This window comes from Barbus barbus, assembly GCF_936440315.1.
Source record: "Barbus barbus genome assembly, chromosome: 6".
Classification (NCBI taxonomy): domain Eukaryota; kingdom Metazoa; phylum Chordata; class Actinopteri; order Cypriniformes; family Cyprinidae; genus Barbus; species Barbus barbus.
Window position 1 is genome coordinate 5,167,726 of NC_136734.1, and position 25,545 is coordinate 5,193,270.

The window sequence follows — 25,545 nt, forward strand, 5'->3', positions numbered from 1 at the left end:
TTGCAACGACTAAATTTAAAATGCAACGTAATTCCTTCAAAACGACTTACAATAGACATTAAATAAGTAAATAAGTCAAACTGACTTTTCATGACTGCTGTTTATGCTTTATGTACACACACTCACACACACATAAATACTTATATAATAGTCAACATTTGAAGTGGATCAAAAAAGTTCAAGGTTTTCCTAAAACAAGAATGCATTTTGGTTTTAGGACAACTTTGATAATAGGTTTTGATCCACTTCAAATGTTGACTACAGTAAATGTGTGTATATATAGTGCCCTCCAAAAGTATTGGAACAGGCAAGACAAAATTGCTCTGTTGGCTGTGGAGTCAAGATATTTACAAAAATGATTAAAAGATGAATATGAGACAAAACTACAGAATGTCACATTTTATTATTGGGTGATTCAACACATATCATATGTTTTACCAGCTAAGAAGTTCAAATATATACACACGTGTGTGTACTTAAAACTACTTAATTTTATCTACAAGTGTGCATGCAGCAGGCATATTTTTAGACAAATGCACACGTGTCTAAATTTCTCTTACAAAAAATAAATGAATGGTTGGAAAAATACAAATTTGCCCAGTACCTCATGTATTTGTCTTCTGTTGTAATTATTATTCCAATTTTATTTCATTATTCAAAATAGCAATAACAGAGTAACGACTAAATTTAGCCTTGTACTATAAATAACGTGTTAAATAAATCCATAGTTTATTTCATCATTTCATGCTGTATCACATCTTATGCATTCAATTTTAATACTAAGCTAAAAATTATTTAAAATAATTTAATTCTATTAAAGTGTAAAATTTTGCTCTTCTCATAACTAAATGTACTAAATGTTGTGACTGCATACATGACCATTTAAACCCATTTTAAAATAAAATAAATGGCAGAAAACAGTATCTATATAGTCGTTTATTGAACAAGCAGCACAGTTACAAACAAGGTATGTAATTCCTTTGACACTGTATAAAATGTACCAAAAATGACTTTAGATAAATGCATCTAGTCTACAAAAAGCAAAAATAAATGCTCATTACGGACTCATTTACAAACATTTTATGCACGCCAGTAACCTTGGTCTGTTGATATTGATAGAAATGAGATCAAATAAACATGAAAATAGCTCCTTAATGGCACTGGAATTGCATTAACAAAACTAGTTATTATACAATTTTGATACCATTATCTCAAAAAGCACTTTTATTCTTATGCTGCACTGGTGCCCTGAAATATAGATTGACTATATAAAGAAAAAAGCTTGCAAAAAAAAAAAAGTGTCAGCAAATGCACAAAGTCACACAAAAATTAACCCTTATTATTAATCTAATATTTTGCATCTTGATGCTAGTGTTTCCGTTTCAGCAGCTCTTCCAAAAGCATTGAGCTTATTTGTAACAAAGCTATATTTCTCTCTAAAAAGAGTTTCATTCATTTGCCAGTTCTGATTTCTGGATTTATTAGTGATTGTGCCATCAAAATACAATCAATAAGTGCATTTCACCAATTTGATTCTCCATTAGCTCATTAGAGACATATCTGGAAAAAAGTCATTTTTGGGCTCCTCAATAATCAAAAGTAGCTGAAGTTAAGTGTATGACTGTTACAAAACAATTTCTTTAATTTGTGCTTGGTTCACTAGTAGTGAATTAATACAGGTCAAAAAACAGCAGCCTGTTCTGGCATCAAACAAGCATCAAGACTGAGTGTAAGGCCACACCGGAGCTGGACATGTTTTAGCGTTAGCAAAAGGCAGAAATGTCACAAGAGTCGTCAAACCTAACGATTTCATTAGGCAGACAGTTGTGCAAGAAGCATTTCCTTAATCACACTGTTGATCAAAGTGACGCTGATCTCACTGAACCTCATTTTTATCAATTTGTGGGCAAACTGCCAACTCAAAAGATCCTGATAAACTTTAAAGTACTTATTTATTCATGACTTTTCATGATGTGTGACTCAAGTCGCATATATGCCCAAACATTCTCAAAAATTTAGATTTCTCAATAATGGGTGAATCTCACAAAAGAAAAAAACTAAATTACACATTTCCGCTCAAATTCCCATTACTGTTGTGTGTCCATTTTACTTTTGAGTACTTTTAAATGTAGGTGAGAATTTTTCTCTCTTTTGATTCTCCAATATAGTAATTTGTACTGTAAAAAAAAACACTGATATGCAGCAGCTACAATAGAATGTGTAGATACTTTCCTATAATGTGAAAAAATAATGTTCAAATTATTATGTAAAGAAGAAGATGAGTTTGTTTCATTATCAGAACCGTTTTTGAGAAACTTGGATTCTCTGCAGTGAATGGGTGCCGTCAGAATGCAAGTCCAAACAGCTCATAAAAACATCACAATAAACGTGTAGATTACTGTGATGTTTTTAATCAGCTGTTTGGGCTCTCAGTCTGACGGCACCCATTCACTTGGTGATGTAATGCTGAAGTTCTCAAAATCTGTTCTGATGAAGAAAAACTCATCTACATCTTAAATAGCCCGAGGGTGAGGAAATTAAGCAAATTTACATTACAACAGAATTTGGTTTTGGGGGTGAAATGTGAGCTGGATACGTTCTTGAGAGATTCACACAACTAGGTGGAAAAGTGATTTGAAAAGATCATGCATAACAGTATGACTTTGGTTCTTGCAAGATCTGTTTGATTCAAAATCAAAAGTGATTCAAATATTGACTTGTCAGTAACTGCTTTTCTAAGTGCACTGTTTCAATGACACCAAAAGTTGCTACAGTAAAAATTATTTTGCTTGACCTCAAACAGGGTTACTCTTAAGGAAAAAAACCCCGATTCTGACAATACTGGAAGACGTCTGTGTGCAATACTCACTCTACTTGCAGAACATACTGTGCTATCATTACCCCTGAAATTAAGAAATAAACGTCCAAAACTGATAACGTCCTCTCATCTTCTAATTCAATTGAGAAAAAAAGTGCTTCAAATAATCAAGCATTTACATGCCGCACTTTGATACTTTGATTCTCAGGAATGGCATATAATCAGCACTGCTGTTTCTGCAATAGCTAAAGTTTAGGCCTGTTTTAAGGCTGTGACTGAAGCACCTCTGGTTATGGTAAGACAGTCTTGTGGAGTAATACTGTGTGTTAGTGGCTCAAATAAGATCTACCATCCACCATTAAGGACTTTTTCTACCCTTTCCCAGCTGACGATGCATTCAAACGCAGCCTCAACTGGACATGTCCTTCCTCTGAGTTTGAAGCATCTCGGTCACGCTCACTATGTCTTCTTCTGGCACCTGAGACAAAAAAAATAATAATAGATGACCCAAAAACACAAGGTTGATTACTTCCCATCCAAATATGCAATATTTGTCAGGGATGTCACATGCTGTCAGCTGAACAACACACACTGGTATGAAGAGTTTTGTAGGATGGCCATAAACAGAGATATTTCCATAGATCAGCTCAGACCGATGACGGTTCAGAGACGGATGCATGTGCAGAGGTATTTATGGATAGACACAAAGATGCATGCATGGAGCTATTACATATTTTCTAAAATAATTTTAACCTTTAAAATGTCGACATGTCTTAAATACCATGTTTGCAGCATGATCCTTAGAAAATATATAAATATAATAATACTTAATAAAAAGATTAATTATTCATATTTTTCATTTGTATTATTATTATTACAAAAACAAAATACATTTATATAAAACAATACAAATTAATAGTCAATAACAATAATATTTCTTATCATTATAAATACAAAATATTTGTATTATTATTTATATAGTTTAAAAATATTTTATAAGTATTTGTGACACAACAGGCAAAGAGTTATGGAAGCATGTGTAGCTAAATTCAATTTGCAATGTAAAATGTAAAATGACAATGCAATATGTAAAATGGCAATGTATTTCTGTATTTTAATTGACATTTTCCCATTCATGTGTGCAACATTTAGTGCAAAATGAAAAAAATTCAATCATATTTAAATTTGCCATTTTCTACACTAGTTTTAATATGCAAATTAAAAATATTTTAAAGTTTTATAAATTGCAAAATGAAAATGTATTACCCAAATTGATTAGATATGTTTAACATGTCCGAGCAAAAACTGTTTTATATATATTTTAAATGCTGTTTTTCCTAAATGCATTTAGACTTAGGGGTAGGACACTTTCTTGCATTTTCATCGTGAGACCGCGGGATAATTGTAGCAGAATGCAGTGAGAGTTTCAAAATGCATTCTGAGCCAAAGGTGCAGCAAAAGGGTAGCAAAATGGGGATTTAAATGTCTTTTATTTTTCTTAAATGCATTAACACTCACATATATGACATTTCAATTGTATTTTCATTAAATACCCCGCGATGAATATAGTTTAGGGTCATTGTGGATACGATAGGTCAATATTCACCATTAACCAAACGCTTTTCACCTGCCTGAACATCTCTCACCGTTTACACTCGGATTGATGCACATAAGCAAACAGACAGTGCTGCTCTACACTTATTTACTACCTTACCTTATATTTTATTACTCTTTTATTTTTAATCCGTAAAATAGTGCGTGTTCCGTGGCACCTGAACAGGGACGTGCAGAGAGTTCCTCAGGGACAGGGGCTTTGGGGGCTCGAGCCCCTGCCCTTCTTTCAAAATCATTCAAAAGTGCCCCTCTCAGACAAATATCAATGATATTGTGGACAAAACAAAATGCATTTGAATTCTAATTAACATGACAATGTGTACAAAACGGTAACTAATCGCTCGACTGACTGATATTCCACAGTCTGTTCAGAAATCATAGGCTCTCGGGCCATATATGGTTCTTTCAGTGAGTGGGTCGATAGAAGGAAAAAAACAAATTAACCAAACAATCAACTTTTTTTCCATCAATAATCAAAGCTAGTGTGTCGATTTAATTAAAAATCCATATTTTATATAATTTTAAATATTAGGCTACATATTCATCAATGCCCGTTTGTCATCTATAATACACCAACCAATCATGATCTGTCTCAAGTTCAAATTTCATTATACAATAATGTGATGTGGAGCGGTCATTTTCCGTTCTTATTCATAAATCGGTAGAAAATGACATGGGACAGATGAGTTTATTTGTGGAGCGATCTGGATCTGGGGTTTGTCTCATTTTATAAATCAAACATCGCTGAGAAAATAGATGCTGAATGACTACAAAAACACGGCACAAAACAGTCGATGGTAATCAGTAGGCTATTCAATTCACTTATATTTGTGTATGATATCCTACACCATTTGCTGTTCATGAAAATCTCATAGTTAATTAAGCCCAAGTGCCACCTACAGGCCTCTTATGTGAAGTGTAGGCTGGCAAAATGGTGACGTGATAGGACTTAACTATATTACAATTTTTGATAATTATGCAGCATTATGAAAGTGTCTTGTGCTCATCAAGCCTGCATTTATTTGATCAAAAAATACAGAAAAACTGTAATATTGTACAATATTATAATTTAAAAGAATGCTTTTCTATTTTAATATACTTTAAAATATCATTTATTTCTTTGATAAACAGTGAGAGATGTTCAGGCAGGTGAAAAGCGTTTGGTTAATGGTGAATATTGACCTATTGTGCGTCCTGTTGCCGAGCCCCGCCTTGATGTAATGATTGACAGCTAGGGGGCGTGCTCGGCTCAGAATGCATTTTCAAATCCACAATGACCCTAAACTATATTCATCGCAGGGTATTTAATGAAAATGCAATTGAAACGTCATATATGTGAGTGTCAATGCATTTAAGAAAAATAAAAAGACATAAAAATCACCATTTTGCTGCACCTTTGGCATTTTGAAACTCTCACTGCATTCTGCTACAATTATCCCGCGGTCTCACGATGAAAATGCAATCCCAAGTGTCCTACCCCTAAGTCTAAATGCATTTAGGAAAAACAGCATTTAAATGATAATTTTGCTACAGTTTTTGCTCAGACATGTTAAACATATCTAATCAATTTGGGTAATACATTTAAATTTTGCAACTTATAAAGCTTTAAAAAAAAATTAATTTGCATATTAAAACTAGTGTAGAAAATGGCCAATTTTAATGATATAATTGAGTTTTAATTTTGCACTAAATGTTGCACATATGAATGGGAAAATGTAAATTAAAATACAGAAATGCATTGCCATTTTACATATTGCATTGCCATTTTGCATTTTACATTGCAAATTGAATTTAGCTACACATAAGCTTCCATAAAGAGTAGGGTAAGAAAAAAGCTAGATAAACAGAAACAGATGAAGGTCATGAGAAAGTAGCACAAGTTTGAATCACAATCTTGAGTGTCAGGAAAAAGTGTTTTATTATTATTTTAAAATGATGTATTTCCAGAGCAGGGTAGTAATCGATTACATGTAATCCAGATTTTATAATCAAATTCCAAGATTGAAGTACTTGTAATTAGATTACATTACTTTTTAAAATGCTTATAATTAATTTACTGTTACTTTTTTAACTGTACATGATGGATTACATGGTTATATATATATTATGCAAACATTGTTTTGACCCAAAATATTTTTTAAGTCCCCCAGAGATTTTAAATTAATATTTAAATAATTTAACAACACATTCACATATTCACGTTCTCTAATGTCAGTTAATAGTCACAATCACATGCAGGTAAACAAATAAAATATTTCTTATTTTTTTCCCCAAGTGTTGCTTTTATTTTAAAGTTTTTTTTTTTAATAAAATGTTAACAAGTTTATGATTTAATGAATTCACTTTTCATGAACTACCCCTAGCAGGTTTTTAACGAACCCCAGACATGTAATGAAATTAATTTTGTCGATAACAGAATATAATATATTTTAGAATATATTAGGATAGAATATATTTTATTTCTCTTTCTATTTTTATAGCAACACGGTTAAAAATATTCCTATTCAAAACTGTGATAAATAAGTTGAGTCAAAAGTAATCGAATACATTATCTGAAATGTGTAAACTAAAAGATTTGTTTACTAATTACAATTTTTGCCATGCAACTTGCAAACAATAATGGACTACAATTTGTAAGTAATCTACCCAGCACTGTCAGTAGCCAATATAGGCCTGCACAAATATTGGCGAAAAAAATATTTTGATTATTTTGTCATACGTTGTGATTGCGATACACTACAAAAATATTTGACTTTCCGTGCACAATGTTGTGATTCACCAATCAGAAGCAAGTATTCCAGGGAGTCTTGTAAGACAGCTCGTTTTAATATTAAATGATAACGATGATCTAATGATGAGGAAGAACGATCCACTGACCAATAGGGAACCAAACAGTTTCTACTAAAATACTTAACGGTTTCCAGGAAAAAAGGAAAGGAATAGGAAGCGAGGACAACCAGATGATCTGATTTCACATGACATCATGGAAATAAACAGAGGCGGTGTTGCGAAAATTGTCCAATCAGATCATATTCTAGAATTCTTCTGTTTCCTATCCTCCTGTTGCTCAGTGTCACACAAATATCACAAATGATTCAAATGTACTAAATATAAATGTGGTAGACTAAACAGTGAATGTCAGCAGACCATTATCGCAATATAAACGCACACAGGGTGATCAGGGACTTTTATTACCCTCATTTTCATTACCCTTATTACCTGTGTATTCATTGCATTTGATGTGGTTTTTGCAGTACATTATTAATGCCCTGTCGACTATTACACAGAGCTAAAATGTTGTGTGTTTAAAAAAATTAAAAAGGGGGCAAAATGACTTACCAGAGCATGATCAAAGCTGAAGGTGCTAATGTAATACGCTGATATATCACTGTCTGCAAGAGGCTGAGAGATCTGAGCGACTATCCCACATTCATCTGAAAAAAAAAAAAAAGACAGAGTGAGATAACGGCAAATAAGTGGGAGAGATGTGACTTTCTGATTTAATCTGTTGTGTTTGTTCACTCATCTATCACTCAGCTGAATAGATTTCGCTGTTGTATGGACTAGTGACTGGATCAGACAGAAATGCATTAAAGGAGCTATTTATATATACAGTACATAAGCATCCTAACTGCAACAGAACCTCACATAAGTGACTGATTTCGAATGCTATACATAGTCAGCAACTATGTGACAGACCAAAAAATGCTCCAGAATGTACATGGGAGACTCAAGTAGGCCAGGAATTCCCAAACTTTTTTTGTCTGCCGAACACCGTCTCCCTTGAATCTCAAGTTAAAGGGGTCATATGATGCTATTTTAAAGATCATTATTTTGTGTGTTTGGTGTAACAGTTTGGTGCAATTGACATGCTTGAATGTTCAAAAAACACATTTTTCAAATACTGTACATTATTGTAGTTCCTCTATGCCCCGCCTCTGTTGTTTTCTACAAAGCCCCTCCTTCCGACAAGCAGTCTGCTCTGATTGGCCAGCTGACCCAGTGCATTGATCGCGAGCTTCAGCTTTCAAGTTAGTTTTATCAGTTCAAGCCCGAAAGGGGAACAGAGTCGTGTGACAGACACAGTGATGATGATCCTCGTATGTATTTGCAATACACAAACCACGGTTAAGACGATTTCTGACGAGCTGTACACTCCGCTGTGATCTGACCCTGTTCCCCTCACACACACACACACACACACACACACACACACACACACACACACAGCGCGTTATACGCAAAACGCTGCATTTGAACAGTCAATAGCAAATACTTGAACTAATAACAAAACATACTTACAGTCAGTGATTCAGAAGCGCCAGATTGTCATAGCAAAGTGGGAATTTACCCCTTTTTTTTATTTATTTTTTTTAATAGCCTTCGTGCACAGCCAGCTTTGTACTCTACTAGGTTCACGAAACTGTCATCCATAAAGTGCGTTGCACAAATTCAAACATTTGGGTTGTGCTGTTGTGTTGTAAACCAATCTTAACCAATGATTCCTAATTGCATCTACTTTGGAAGGCCAAATAAAGTGCTTTTGCTTTCACATCGAAACACACAGCGTCTCCCTGACACGGCTGCATCAACACCAGAGCCGTTGAGAAACAGAGTTGCGACACGCTTTGATCTCGCCGGCGCGGTCACGTGGTTCATGGAGCTCTCAATAGTTCCAAACAACTCCGCGTTGTCAATAGGTTTGAATGGGATTAATCAGACAACAACAGCGGGTATACTTGCAGCATTTTCTGGCAAATATTAACACAAAACGTCCATTGATTAATTCGTTTAATACACTGATAGTAGCATTTTGTCTGTGGAGTTTAATGGATAATATTAAATGGGTTTTTCTTGTTTAACTATGGAGGAGTAAAAACATAGTACAATGCAACACACAAGGCGGTTACATTTCTTTGTATGCAAAGTATAATGTAAACTGCTTAATAAAGATTGGAGACTTGAGGCATGACTTTGTGTGTTTTTGTGTTACACTTATTCCAGTGGATGTGTAGACCAATGATGAAATAAATTATGCATATTTAAAGAGCATAAGAAATCTAATTGGTATGTAAAATGTGTTAGTGTATTAATATATATTTCTTCATCTATGGTCATCTATTATTCACATTTTAATACAATATTATGTTAAAATATAAGACACAATATGCATACACAAGTGAATATCAATGAATGCTAGAAATGGTTTTAGCCATTTAAAAAAAAAAAAAATCTAAAAGACATCTTTTTCGCTACCATCTGACCAATTAATACTTACCTATGCTATTCTATTTTATTTATTTAAAAAAAAATCATTGCTATGTGAACTGTGCTAGACTAACTGAGACTTGTATTTTGTTGCTCTTTCGTTGGTCTGTTTGCTTCTACATTGTAAGTCGCTTTGGATAAAAGCGTCTGCTAAATGACTAAATGTAAATGAAAAAAATTTAAATTTAAGTTTTGCAAATACTTCAAAATAAAAAAAGGCAACCAACTGTATTCATCAAAATATTTTATTATATAATATATCCACGTTATCTAACTGCAAATATAGCATATACTGCCTATTATCTAAAAATAAAAACATTAACTATAACGCGTTTCATAAAATACAACTACTGGTCAGATTTGCGAGAGGTAAACTAATGCGGTTGTAATGGCATAAAATGCTGTAATTTCCTCAAATTTGTGGCGACTGTGTTTGAGAAGCACTGAAATGAATGGGCTTCAATGCTGAAACTATCGGTTGTTTGGTCCACGACACGCTTTACTTCCGCATTCCTAAGTTCCTATGGGAGTCTCGCAACTGTTTCTCAACGGCTCTGATCAACACTAACTCCGGTTACTGAAACCACGCCTTCTTTCTTTGCGTGAACATTTGGGAGGCATTACGCAAATCTTCCCACACAGTGACGTAGACATTTGAATGAGCCGTTTTAAGGGGGCGTGGACGAGTCTTAACTTTTATATAGAATATCTCTTTGGGTTTGAGACTTTAGGGATCTCATCTATGCACGAACAGCTTGTAACACTCCAAAGAGAAAGGAAAACTTGAAATAGTATCATATGACCCCTTTAATATTTCAATAATTTAACAACACATTTGCATGTTCATGGTTCTCTAATGGTCACATGACAAGCATGTAAACAAATAAAACATTTAATCCTTTCTAGTAAATGTTTTGATATTTTCCTTTTAACTCTAAAAATAACAATATTAATAATAAAACACTCAAATATTGGTTATTCAATCATTTTATTTTAATTAAATTAAATTTTATTCAATATTTAAAATGATTTTAATTATTAGAATTGAATGATTAGAATAGGAACTAAATTACATTAAAATAATATGAATAATACATTAAATAATATGAATATTTAAATACATAAAGCACTGAGTAGGATTAAGTTTAGGGTTTGGTTTACATTTGTAATTGTGCATAATTTACTGTTATTATCAAGGTAACCACATGTAATCTTGTAACCTTAAAAGATCACATTTTTCTAATGATACCTTGTAATGCTGAATTAATTTTAAGTATATTTATCATCTTTTTTAAGATAATAAAGGGGGGTGGGGGGTCTTTTTTTTTCAATTGCTTGCTGCAATACATTCTGGCATGGCTAAATGATACAAGCTGCATTCAAATGACCAAAAGATGGTATCTGATGGTGAATGAAGCTCACCGAAGCCGAGAGGCTGCCCTCCTATTCTCACCATCCTCCAGAGCTCACCAGAGGAGCTGGTGAAGAGAAGATCAGCGGGGAATCTGACACACACACACATTTTCATATTTAAATCAGCAACTTGCAAAGCTTTGATATGATGACCTGTCCATTACTCTGTGAGGGTCTTACTGTCTCTGTGCTTCTGTGTCCATCACCAAAGAGACGTATCCTTCAATCAGAGAAAAGGAGAAGAACTTGATCCGTTCCATGTCCTGATCAACACTGGCACCCTCTTTAGGACTGCAGGAGAAAAACACATTCAATTAATTGACAAACATACTATTTAACCTATTATTATAATTTAATATGCATAGGGAAATAACTGCACATGCACCAAAAAAAAAAACAATAATCTTTTAATTGCAATTTATAAGAGACACACTGAATTATAATTAGAAGAACCAGTTTTACCTCTCATTTCTTCCTACTGAGAAATTAAATTTTATAAAAAAAAAAAAAAGTGACAGTTCATCCCATCTTTCCCCTACAGTGTAATGTGTGATAAACTGTGATCTGGATCAAGACACCTCTTAGTGGCAGTGAAATATTAAAGCAGTATTGTTCAGCTAAGGGTGGTGCTGAAGAAGAAATACAAAACTCAAAGCAGTGAAAACTGAGATGCAGACAGCATCACTACATGAATTTGCAGCATTTGCGGCGTTTCACAAAACTATAGGGTATGGCGCGAATAAATATATTAAATAACCAATGAAAAGCAATTAAAAGAGCTTGTCAGTACAACTTCGTAACGCCATTGGATCCTCAAACTATCAGCAAAACCTCGTAACTTCACCCCGCCTCCGTTTGAATTTTAAATATTGAATTTGATGTTCCGAATTTCTTCTTCATCTTGAAAACTTGAAGCTGTATTTTTAAAAACTGGATAATTGCAGTCCAAGAATTCAGAACTAAAAAATCCACTGTCTGAAAATACATGTCTATTAAAAAACTGCCATAAATTCAATTGTGTTAAATTTCAAATGTTCATTATTCAAATCTAATTCAGAACTATGTTAAATGCCACATAATATTCCGTTTTACTAAATGACACTTGTCAATAATTCAAATTTACACAATTCAAATAGTTTTGTCATTTTATAAGCTCCATAGGTTTCATACCTGTTAGAGTAAAACAGAACGTCTATGAGGGTGGTGGCGATCGCTGGCAGTGTGTCTGGATCCAAGCTCATGACACAAAATTGATTCTCCGGAATCAGCACCGGATGAACTGTTGCATGTGGAACTGAACACACAGACACAGAGAGACACAGACACACACACACACACACACACACACACACAGACACAGACACGCGCACACACACACACAGACACAGACACGCACACAGACACGCACACACACACAGACACGCACACACACACAGACACGCACACGCACACAGACACGCACACGCACACAGACACGCACACGCACACACACAGACACGCGCACACACAGACACAGACACGCGCACACACACACACAGACACAGACACACGCACACAGACACAGAGACACGCACACACACAGACACGCACACACACAGACACGCACGCACACAGACACGCACGCACACACACACACACACACACACGCACAGCACAGACACGCACACACACAGACACGCACACAGACACGCACACACACAGACACGCACACACACAGACACGCACACACACAGACACGCACACACACAGACACGCACACAGCACAGACACGCACACAGCACAGACACGCACACACACAGACACGTTTACAGTGGGAAAAACAATACTACTACTTGGACTACTAAAACTTGTTTTATGTATGAGCTGGTATTGAATTTAATAATGTGTCGATGCAAAACACTTGAAAAATGATCAACTATAACACACTACAAAGTGTTAATACCATCAGATAGTGTATTCATAGTATAATGGACTATTCTTAAAAGATCAATTTCACCATTTCAATATATTATTATGTGAGTCAGTTTTGTTTTTTTGTTTTTTTAAGAATTAACATATTCAGCAAGGATACATTAAATTGATCAAAAGTGAAATTTTAGATTGTTAAAAAAAAATCTGTTTCAAATAAATGCTGTTCATCTATGAACTTTCTATTCATTAAAGAATCCTGGAAAAAATATCATGGCTTTCAACATTGATAATATATTCAAATAGAAAACGGTTACTTTAAATTGTAATAATATAACAAAACATTGCTCTTTTTACTGTATTTTTATTAAATATATGCAGCCATGGAGAGATTTCATACCGACCCCAAACATTTTGTGGTAGAGTATGCCTGTCTTTCACTGCTGTCTCACCCTCTCTGCCGTTTCGCTGTAGGCCGTTGCAGGCGTCCTGACTGTGGACAGGCACTGACTCTCCTCCTTCCTCTCTGAAAATATTAAACTCCTCCACCAGAGTCTCCACCACCACCGACAGGTCCTTCTCTCGCACCTACAACACAAACAGCACTTGTTACCAAACAACACCACCACAAATGCAATGCATTAATCAAACAGTTCTGAATGTTTTTAGTTGTTGTTGTAGCACCCCCTGTGGGTGAATATTTGGGGTGCGCCTTTACGAAAATTTTGTGTAAGGAATCCACATGCTAAAGTTCGGACTTTGCATTCAAGAAATATTATTCAATTAGTCAGTATTAGGCCACAGATTCATTGCACACTTTAGCTGGTTTAATTTTAAGTTATTTAATCAGATATTTTTACAAACAAAACTTAATGCAAATTGGACATGCAGCCTAGACGGACTTTAAGAAAAGTTAGTTTTGACAAAATACATAAATAAAAATAAGTTTTCAAACAAGGATAAAAAATAGATTCTGTCCCACACATCTCTATAGGTATTAGCAAAACTGTAAATGATGCAAAAGCATCACTGCGCTTGAAAATATAATGTACAAAGGCCAATCAACATTATTCAACTTTCATTACACATCTACCAACTTATTAAAACAAAAGAGTCATAAAAATGTAAAACATTTACAACAGGCAGGTGTGTTTGATGTTAGCGCATGTTCACGCCGCGGTTTCCTTAATACTTTATTTATTAACACTGTTCTGTGTTTCTAGGTTCAGCCATATGTCCGCCAGCTCCACATCTGTTTCTTGCTTTCTTTGCTTAGTTAAACACAACACAAAGCTATTTTTAACAAAACAAGTGTCATCTGAGGGCCCGAAGACCACGGGCATCCAACAAAGGTCTTCGGCCTTGTCCCTTACGCACAGAGATTTCTCCAGTTTCTCTGAATCTTTTGATGATGTGATGCACTGTAGATGATGAGATTTACAAAGCCTTTGCAATTTGACGTTGAGGAACGTTGTTTTTAAAGTATTCCACAATCTTTTTACGCACTCTTTCACAGATTGGAGAGCTTCTGCCCATCTTTGCTTCTGAGAGACTCTGCCTCTCCAAGACATCCTTTTTATAGCTGATCATGTTACAGACCTGATGTCAATTAACTTAATCAGTTGCTAGATGTTCTCCCAGCTGAATCTTTTCAAAATGTCTTGCTTTTTCAGCCCTTTTGTTCCCCCCGTGCCAACTTTTTGGAGACCTGTAGCAGGCATCAAATTTGAAATGAGCTCATTTAGTGGATAAAATATAAAATGTCTCTGTTTAAACATTTATGTTCTCTACTTTCTATTGTGAATAAAATATTGGCTTATGTGATTTGAAAGTCTTTTATTTTTCATTTTATTCAAATTTGAAAAATGTCCCAACTGGACATTCGGGTTGTAATTACATAAAATATTATGGTGATTCATTTAAGTGTTATTTTAGTCTCACTGATACACTATCAAACTTTTAATTTCGATTTGTAATATTTTCTGTTTTCATTTAAAATTTTAGTTGAAGTTTAATTTGTTACATTTTATAGTTTTTTTGTATTATATTGCAGCTAATATTTATTTTAAGTCGTAGTATTTGTTTTTTTTTTAGTTTCAGTTATCTATAGCAACCCTAATTCACTATAACACAATACTTCCAGCAGTCAGGGTTGCCAGGTTTTCAAAAATAACACTCAAAACTAGCCCAATCGCATTTCGAGGGGTCCCCCGGTAAACATCCCCTTCCAGGGGGTAAAATACACTTTATTGGGGTTGCTTCAACCTGTGGCAATAATGATTTTCGCACTGGTCTGAATGAAAATGCAAATTCATTGTTTGCCACTAGGTGCAGCTTTTGGAACGGTTAAAATAGCTGTTTCCCCCGTAACGGCTGTACACAAAGCAGCACTGAGCTCACAAACACTACTTTAAATGAAAATCGACCAATCACCGCAGATTAGCGTCATGCAAAGGAGGGGTTTGGAAAAATTAATCGTTTAGTGAATCGTTTGGGAATCGTTGAGCAAATAAGGTAAAAATAAATGCATATTATAAGAAAATTAAAATGTTTTTTTGACCTTGCATGCATGTGCACCTGTTGTTAGGGACTCCATAAACCAAAATATGAACCTTTCATAACCCATAATAGGGGCACTTTAAATTAGATATGTGTGTGTCAGTGATCACAGAAACACAGCAGACTCGTTTACCAGAATAAAGTCGGTTTGATAGGTGGAGAGCATGAAGACGGACACATGCTGCTCGGCCAATGGAGCGATAACGGATTTGGCGATCTTGGTGACGCCCACAGCCTGTGAGCTGCTGGAGGCGTTGCCATTGGAGACGACATTGAGCGGGAGCCAAGTGGAGCCCTCCACCTGTAAGTGTTCAGACGGCTGGAGCTCTGGAGGAAGAGAATATGATGAAGATGACATACAGGAGACTGTGTCAATATGTAAATATACCATTTTTAAACTGGTGTTCATTTACTTAACATTTGACAACATATTTGTAGAAAAAAAAAGCATATTTTTAGTAGAGAACGTCAACCGAGAAACTCATCCTGCACTGTTTGTGCTACAGACTTGAAGTGCTTGTCAAGGAGAGGTGCGCTATTACTTTTCTAAACTTGTGATTTTCACCTGGTAGTTCATAATACCTTGCATTGAAAGAGGATCTACCATTAGGTTCGAGGAAAAAAATAATACACATTCAGAAAAGATGTATTATTTTCATCAAAACTGACAGTAGAGACATTTATAGTGTTTCCAAAAAAAGTCTATTTTAAGTAAATGATGTTCTTTCAAACTTTCTAATTACTAAAATATTAAGCAGTTTTCAACATTGACAATAAGAAGAATTTTTTTTTAAAAGCAGCATATCAGCATGATATCTAAAGGATCATGTGAGACTAGTAATGATGCTGAAAAGTCAGCTTTGACATAACAGGAATAAATTACATTTTAAAATATATTCAAATATAAAAGACTTGTTTGAAATTGTAAAAATTTCACAATATTTTTGATCAACTAAATGCAGTCAAGACACTTTTTCAAAAACATAAAAAAAAGGTTACTGACCCAAAACTTTTGAACTGTTTTGCACGAGCAAAGAGCAGTCATTTTCTTCAGTTATGCAAAAATATAGTTGCATTACGCTGCAACAAAACACCTATTAGACTTATATACTTAAATCACAGAGCAAAACAGGAAGGTGTCTTTAAAAGCTGATTCTGTTAACACTAACAAATCCGGAGTCAATAATTATTCACAGAATTACAGCAGGAAGTTTCAAATGTCTTTGTAGGCAGGCTTGCCACTTTAAAAGTATAAGAGTTTAGAAGTTAACAGGGCCATTCTATAACCCATTAACACCTAGCTGGACACAGCACAAAACTAGCAGTGAAAAAAATTCAAATCATACGTTTTGGACATGTCCACCTCTTAAAATTAGACAAAACATCTTGTTTTCAACACCTGCAAATGTACACTGTATCCAAAACGTTGTTTCTACATAGTTGATTTTACCTTCCTGTGGATTATAAGAAGAGGAAAGCGGTTTTTGCTCTAGAGTAACAGGGATTTGACAGCATAGAGGAAACAGCTGTTTGGGTCAGAGGCAGAGGACAGGGCTACGGAGAGACTCTACAATAACAGCCGTGAACTCAATGTACCGTCCCACCTGTCCTCTGATCAATACTCTACAGTCAATACACCTCGCTTGACATTTGCCACTCTAATGATTTTGTGGATTGGTCTTTTTAGGGCTCAACAACAAGGATTTTTGCTCTGCGGGTCTGTTCTGGCAAGTAGGTCAGATTTGTATTTGCCCTGCTAATAATTTCACTAAAATATGATAAAAAATAAAAATATGAGTCAGTATGAAATGTTTCAATTTTCAAAAGTTTGGCTTCAGTAAGATTTTCTTTCGAAATATATACTTTTTTAATGTGTCTTTGAATAAATTGATCAAAAGTGAACCTTAAATGACAAAATATTTCACAATTATTAAGCAGCACAACAGTTTAACTCAACTGTGATAATAACAATTTGTGTTAATAATGTTACATGAGCAACAAATCAGCATATTAAAATTATTTAATGAATAAAAATATGGGACACTAAACACCGGCTGCTGAAAATTCTGCTTCAAATTAATAAATAAATATACATATAATAATTCAATTTAAAATTAAGTAATAATTGTAATTGAATTTTTTTTTGCATCAACAATTGGGGTTTTTTAATCAAATAAATGCAGCCTTGGAGAGCACCAGAAAAAAAAATATAAATAAATAAAACCTTACTGACTCCAAACTTTAGAATAGAATATTATATGTAAATATATTTTTATACATAGCTGAAAGAAATATATTTATAATTTGTATTAAATGTTTCCTATAAATAATGAAATAATTGTTTGGTTTTAAAACAAATTTAGGCTTAAGACAAAAACTGTTTTATTAACATATATAAAATATGGGAAAAAAAGTTTTATCGCTTGAAATACATCCAGTAGAATTTAGAAAAATAAAACTTTATATACCAAGTCTTGATCAAATGTCACAACTTTCCATATTTTTCATATTTCAGTGCAGTTTCAAGTAATAAATTGATCAAATAAAGAGTAATTGTTAGCATTACATTTAACCAATCATGCAAATATGCAATAAGAATGTTAACCCAGGTTTTAGGAATGTACAATGTGAAACAATTGTATATGGTGACAACATAACTATGAATAAAATTATATAATTCCCAGTATATTCCATGAAAATGTGTGTCATTATAAAACGAACAGAGAAGAGCCTCAGCAGTTCATGTGTGTGTGTGAGTGTGTTTTACCTTTAAATCCCTCCTCATCGAGGACAACCGTGTAATTTTCCGGAGTCTCTGTGAGACTGAAAAATTTGCATCTGTGAGAGAAAGAGAAAAGGCACGGGAGAGAGGGAAAATAAACAGGGGGAGAGAAAGAAACAAAACCAAACAGAAATATTATTTTGCATAATGGACAAAAACAATGGCAGATTGTTATAAAGAGTGATCCAGCAGTGAGGCGTGGGATGGAGAGAGAAACCACATCAAGCCCCTCTGCAGAAAAAGTTAATGTCATTTTCTCTTTCACTTGAACTTGGAGCCAGCATCTGAAACCCATTCATATGATTCTGCATTCCGGTTTGTTGTGATTGATAAATTTGAGGTGCACGATATGTGCATGTTAAAAAGGGAACAGTTTGTGTGAATTGGTTTCTTTACAATAGGGTATGACCCAAATTCTTTAGGAGCCGGTCCAGGAACCCAGAACAACATGCTCCACTTCATTCAGTCTGATCTATTGTCTAAGAGACACAGAGCTGAGAAGCAGCAGCAAATGAGAATCATGGGAAAAGAACTGTTGAGCAGTTTGTGCAAATGAAGTCCAGACTGGTTTACTTAATTTCATCTACCAGCATCAAAACTACTAAAACAAAGATAAAACACAGTAATATTGATTACTTATGTATCATGGACCATGTAGTCTAACTAAATTAGTGTATTTTTATTGTTAACCGATAAATTACTGTTCAAAAATTTGAGGTTGGTGAGATTTATGTTTTTGAATTTTTCTGCTCACCAAGGCTGCATTTATTTGATCAGAAAATACAGCAAAATTGTAAAATATTATTATATTTAAAATAATTTTTTTTTATTTAAATATATTTTAAAATATAAATAATTTCTGTGATGCAAAGCTGAATTTTCTCCAGTCTTCAGTGTCACATGATCCTCCAGAAATCATTCTAATATGCTTTTTTGCTGCTCAAGAAACATTTCTTATAATTATCGATGTTGAAAACAGTTGTGCTGCTTAATATTTTTTCTAAATTTATTCATCGATTAATATAAAAGCATTTATTTGAAATAGAAATATTTGTAGCATTACAAATGTTTTTACTGTCATTTTTGATCAGTTTAATGCATCCTTGCTGAATAAAAAGTATTATGTTATTTCCATAAATAAATAAATCTTACAGACCCCAAATTTACATTAAATTTAAATACATTAACACTCAAAAATTTTGAAATGCAACAGGTAAAAAACTTGGTAAACATAACATCCAATAGTTAGGCTAATGATAATTATTATTATTGTCAAATGTTATCATATTACAGCTAACATGTTTTCCAAAACAGTCATGACTTTTTTCACTCTAGAAAAACTAAAGGAGAAATTGATATGTTTGCGCACCAATTTAAAGAATAATGAGGAAGAAGGATTTGTGCTAGACAGTCTTTCGACTGTGCGACCAAATTCATGTTTTTGGAACTTAAGTGTAAAACAGTTGAGTTCAACTTCTTATTAGGGCTGTCAAATCGATTAATCGTAATTAAATCACATCCAACACAAGTTTGCGTCTATAATAGGGCTGCACATTTAATAGAATTTCTAACCGCGATTATGATTATGGATGCCACGATTACATAATCGTTCAAAGCCGCGATTACAAAAATAAATAAACAATTAAAAAATTTTCAAGAGACATTTCTAAGAGACTAAACTTCATGCTATGTTCAGTGCTACCAAATCAGGTGCTGGTGAATATCACACACAGGCACATATGTATAAATATTTCTTAAATATACATGCATGTGTGTATTTATATAAATATACACAGTACACCCACATCACGTAAATAAACTTTCTTTTGGATGCAACTAATCGCGATTAATCGATTTGACAGCCCTATATCTTATACAATGCAACTTGACAAAGATTTTAGTAAAATTTTATACTACAAATTATGGAATCACGCATCAAATTCTTTGTGCAACACCCTTGTTAAAGCTGCTAAGTTTTGCCTCTTTGTCGCCATCTTTGTTAGAAAACCTGGAATTGCAGCTGTTAGTGGAATTATCTTGCTTGCATGGGTTATACTCTGGCATGGCTCCAGCGCGGATGAATCTAATGTTTTGAGGTGAATGTGTGGCAGTCAGTCATGCACCGGTGTGGATGTTTACTGTACTTTGCAATCAGATTCTAGCGTATCTCTTGGAATTTATGACCCAAATAAGAATTGTCACCTTATATTGTCATCTGAACAAGTAAGTAACAAGTCTGCCAAGTTTGTTCTGACCAACTGAGAAAAAAAGCATTGCAATAAACTGCGCTACCAATGGTGATTAAACCTAACGATTGGTTAGCTCATATCACATCAAACTGTGCAAATTATTATTGTTATACTTTATTCTCAAATTATTAATGTTAACAACATCAGCATTGCGTGACAATGAGTATAGTGTGTATTAGCGTGTAGATTTCAATTTCTGTACAGTCTCTTTTAACCCAAAAAGCAAACTATGCTCCCTTTGAACTTTTTCTTTAAAATACAAATCTTATGTAATCCCAGGCTATCTGTAATCAGAAGCACATATAAAACTGGAATATAATTTAATTTCATTCACATGTGTTTCATAAACACACAATCCTTTCTGGATCACAATTCACCAGCAAAATAATACATTTAATTATTTTAGCTGCTGTGCGAAAAGGCTATAAACGATCCACTACCTGTAGGATCCTCACATGCGATAGCCTAGTAGCCGGGAACATTTCTTCATGTTTACAGACATGACGTAATGACGCAGTGCCATGCTCAAATTTCCCGCGAAAACCTGAGAGCTGTGATACTGTACTGGCACTCTGGCAGCCACCCACAGGTCTTCATACTCACAGCTGAATCCTGTGCTGTCTGCAACTCAGCGCAATACAATCCACACCACAGCGACTGAGCACATCAATCCAAGAGCCGACCAGAAGGGAAATAATACATCCCCACCCCCAGGGCTAACTCAGCACAGCAGCATTGTGTCAGCTAGTCTCACACTTCCTAACAACATCTAGAGCTCCCAGGGTTCAACTTCCTGTAAGCGCTACAAAGCCTTCTGGAAAACTGAGAAATATAGGAGTGGTGTTTAACCAACATCCTCCAGAATGGTGAGAATAGGGAGAGAACTAGGTTCACTATAATAGTGCACTCTATTCCAAGTCAGAAAATAGATTTCTGAGGAAAAATTAGGTGAGAAGAGAAGGTCTTCTGTGAGAAGAAAATTTAAGTCGTTATTTACCAATAAATCTTTACGTTAACTCTAAATGTCCTTGGCATGTTCATTATACGCACAAGAGAATACACACACTAACACGTTTCTGTGAATTGTGGGGACTTTCCATTGACTTCTATTACTTTTACACTGACCAAACCATATTTTTTACCCCCAAATCCAACCCTAACCCTAAACCTACCCCTTACAGAAAACCTGTTTGCACTATTACACTTTCAGATAAACATCATTTACTATTTTTAATCATTTTTTCCCACGTGGGGAAAAAAAATTCAGGTTTTACTATCCTTGTGGGGACATACACACACACACACACACAAATTAGCTGCAGCTGCACAATTTGTGTGTGTGTGTGGGGGGGGGGGGGGGGGGGGGGGGTCTAAGTGCAAATATAAGTGAAAAAACTAAATCTAGCTTTGTGCTGTGCTTGTTTGTAAAATGTTGTAGTGGTAATAATCATAATATTATAAAATACTATTGCTTAAGTGACAAAAAAAAAGAAATATCACTATAATATTTCACTGTAAAAAAAGACCCTGAATATAAGAAATAATAATACTATAAAAAAATTATTCTACAGCTGTAAATTTACAATAATAATTACAGCCATCTTAATTTCAAAATGTTAAACCATCTAACTTTTATTTTGACAGAAAACCACAGGGAGCCATATCATAATTTAGTTTTTATTTTATTTCAATTAATCAACACGCATCCTTAAAAGACCATATATCCATGTAGAATATTTAATCTTAATTAGTTTATATGATTTTTGCATTTGTGTTGTCTTACTTTACTTACGTCATTTAGCAGACGCTTTTGTCCAAAGCGACTTACAAATAAGAAAAACTAAAAGTTACAACTCTATAAATACTATATACCCACATATTTAAGAAAATATGGGTGGTGATGGCGCAGTGGATAAGACACATGCCTTTGGTGTGAGAGACCCGGGTTCGAATCCACTGTGAGACACCAATGTGTCCCTGAGCAAGACACTTAACCCCTAGTTGCTCCAGAGGCGTGCGACCTCTGACATATATAGCAATTGTAAGACGCTTTGGATAAAAGCGTCAGCTAAATGAATAAATGTAAAATAAAGAAATTAAATAAAATTGACACATGCATATAACAACATTTCAATATAAACATATAAATGAAAAAACTAAAATAAAAAGCGATATTTCTATCCCTTGCCGGTGTCTTCAGTTGTTCCTGAATTTTTTCATAAATTTACAATAAATTTCAGTACCCAAGTTATTGAAGAATCATGATTTGTTGATCATGATCATGAAAAAAAAAAAAAACAAGTTTAAATTTACATGTACAAAGTTCAACATAAAAAGAAAATCATAGCCTACAACAATGGTGCAAATGGTGACAGAATTTTCATTTTTGGAGTGAGTCAAAACAAGCAGATGCAGTATTAACTTTCCCAGATGAGATCTTCTTGTGTTTGTGTGAGCATACCTTATGACCTTTAAAAGCATAACTCATCCAAAAATTAAATTTGTCACTTAGGCTAAGTTTAGGCTACACTCTTAACCGGTCACATTCAGAAGACACATCAAGAGCTGCTTGGTGTCATGATATCAAAACGGACATGGCAAGTTTGAATATGCTCATGCATGAAGAGTATCTGAGAGCTACAGAGGAAACAAAGATTCAGTCTGTTCCTCACTCAAAAGATTTCATATTTCAGAAAACTTAGTTCTTACAACTCGTGCACCATTTTATTTGGAACAATATGGGGGTGAGTAAATTAAGACAGAATTATATGTCTGGTTGAACTATCCTTTAATTTTTGTATTTTAAGATAAAAAAAAAAAAAAAGTTAATTTAAGGATTTGGAAGTGATATGCTCAACTCTGGAACATTATCAGTCTGTAGCATTCTGGAAAGTTCAACAAGATATGCCTGAACGAACCAGAAAAGGCATATTGAATACACAAACACCAATCTTTTTCTTAGCTCTGTGGGAATCCAGCCTGTCGCCATCCTCACAGACGTGACAAAAAAAAAAACTAATTCAACGGCATTAAGCGAATCATAAAATGAACTGAAGTCACATGATGATGCACAAAATACTTTCATCAGCGACATTTTACAACCCAGATTTTATTGCACATGTCTGAGTTTATGTCTACCACCATCAGACGGAAGAATTAAGAGAGAGACACAAAGGCACAGAAAACAACAGGTACCCTAATACACTGAGTCAACATGGAATCAGAATTGATCTTATTTATCGGTATTACTGTGAATAATTCAACTGTAAATGTTATTCCAAAGACAAAAATTAAAACGTAAAAAATAAATATTTTCAGTAGATATCTCTCTGGCCATGTGGGCTATGTAGTAGAAGGGATAAACCACACTTTTCAAACAAACAGATATCTGCAAACCAATGATATCAGATTTTTAACTAGATTTTAGCAATGAATCCTTCCAACACGTCCTAAAGTTTTGCTTAGCGGATGTATGAAGTAATTTGCCCTTAACTAGTATGGGCATGTCCCACTAACTTTTGTTTTTATATTAATAATAACCCTAACTTTTAAGTGTTAAAATACAGAGTATAACTGAACATATTACCAGCATTTATGGCAAAAAAACAAAAAACAACTAGGGATTTCAGTTAGGGTGATGATGCATTAAACAAAACATTATAGGCTACTAACAAGTCAACAACCAACATGGGTTTTTTAATGACCAGTTGTATCTATAGCGAAGGGTGGCCAATAAATTATGATATAGCTGATGCCAACATAGATTTTAATGTCAGCAAGTGGGACACAGCAAATTACTTCAATATGTATATTTCGCAACCAAAAACGCAACTTGCTGATATCTAGTTATCATCTAATGAAAAGTAATCGATGCATTTTTAAGTTTGTAGATTATTTTTGGAGCCACTGTAACTTATATGCAATAAATAAAAAAAAATGTATATGCAACTTTGTCATTTTAGTTTACTTTGTCCCATGTTAACGTACAGGCAGTGCATGCCAACTATGTGCTACTCTTCACATGCAAAAATTTAATGTATGGGATTTATGCCAAAACGTGCGTGTCCAAAAATGTTGTCTAGCCAGGTAGGTAGCTGATACAGCCATTATTTAAAGTCAATAGCTGAACCCAATAAATTTCTTCCTTTTATGAAAAACAGCCTGCTTTTGTAGCAATTTGGAGTGTAATTTTAAGAATAAGTTAAAGGCCCCACGTGCATGTGCATGATCTGACATTCTTTGGTCATTTATCATTTCTGCAAACTAACCAAAACAGGGTGAGGCTCTTACTTTGCAGTTGAAAACACTGTAAACAAGCACGCTATGGACTTGAACTGGTGTGTTAATAAGAGTCATTGCACCATCAAACGCGTAAAAACATGTTTGCAAACTCATACAGGCGTTGACTGATCTTACCTCGTCCTGTTTCTGAGAAATATCAGTTTGATTAGGGGGTGTGTGTACTGCTGAAGCCCCTTTTTGCTTATTGACGTGACCCGTAATTTATGGTCCAAGATGTGCAGGTCCATCGTTTACTAGTCCTCCAGGAAGACGGCGTGAAAATGTGTTGTATGCAGCGCAGGTGGGCGCGTTAAATAACGCAACGCGAGAACCGCCTATACCCCTGTGCTACCACCTAAACGCTTCATCCTCGTACACTGGGCACGCGCTGCTGCCTGCTGGGGAGATTCGATGTAATTCGATTCGAGAACTAATAATTGGAAAGTGCATCTAAAATGCTGCATGCAATGGGACTTACAGTTGGCTTCCTCTAAGGGGCGTTTGGAGCTGCTAAAGCTAATTTGAATTCGCATATTATCTGTTTTATTTAAGGTTTTTAATCTATCATGTTCAAGAATTAACATAATTATATATTAAAAGACATATTCTATGTAAAATATGAACAAAATCCATATGAACTCATCGCAAGTGAT

The 25,545-nt window shown here is 34.5% G+C and overlaps 1 protein-coding gene across 4 annotated transcripts; it reads right to left on the bottom strand.

Annotated features, from left to right (window-relative positions):
• Positions 1–918: 918 nt before the first annotated feature.
• On the bottom strand, positions 919–25,384 carry LOC306871059 (cytosolic arginine sensor for mTORC1 subunit 1-like). Of its 4 annotated transcripts, none has more exons than XR_013784309.1 (10): positions 25,028–25,282; positions 18,348–18,418; positions 15,714–15,907; positions 13,474–13,609; positions 12,284–12,407; positions 11,294–11,404; positions 11,123–11,205; positions 7,772–7,866; positions 2,453–3,296; positions 919–2,325 (listed from the first exon to the last, which is right to left on the bottom strand). XR_013784309.1 is itself a non-coding variant. In XM_079418740.1 (9 exons), exons 1-9 carry the CDS (start codon positions 25,138–25,140, stop codon positions 3,228–3,230), a joined length of 1,044 nt encoding a protein of 347 aa, XP_079274866.1. In that variant the 5' UTR covers positions 25,141–25,384; the 3' UTR covers positions 919–3,227. The 4 variants fall into 4 exon arrangements, 2 of the variants coding, with proteins under 2 accessions (XP_079274866.1, XP_079274867.1); XR_013784310.1 differs by having other exon boundaries at positions 920–2,325; positions 13,426–13,609; positions 25,028–25,307; XM_079418740.1 differs by having other exon boundaries at positions 919–3,296; positions 13,426–13,609; positions 25,028–25,384.
• Positions 25,385–25,545: the final 161 nt, after the last annotated feature.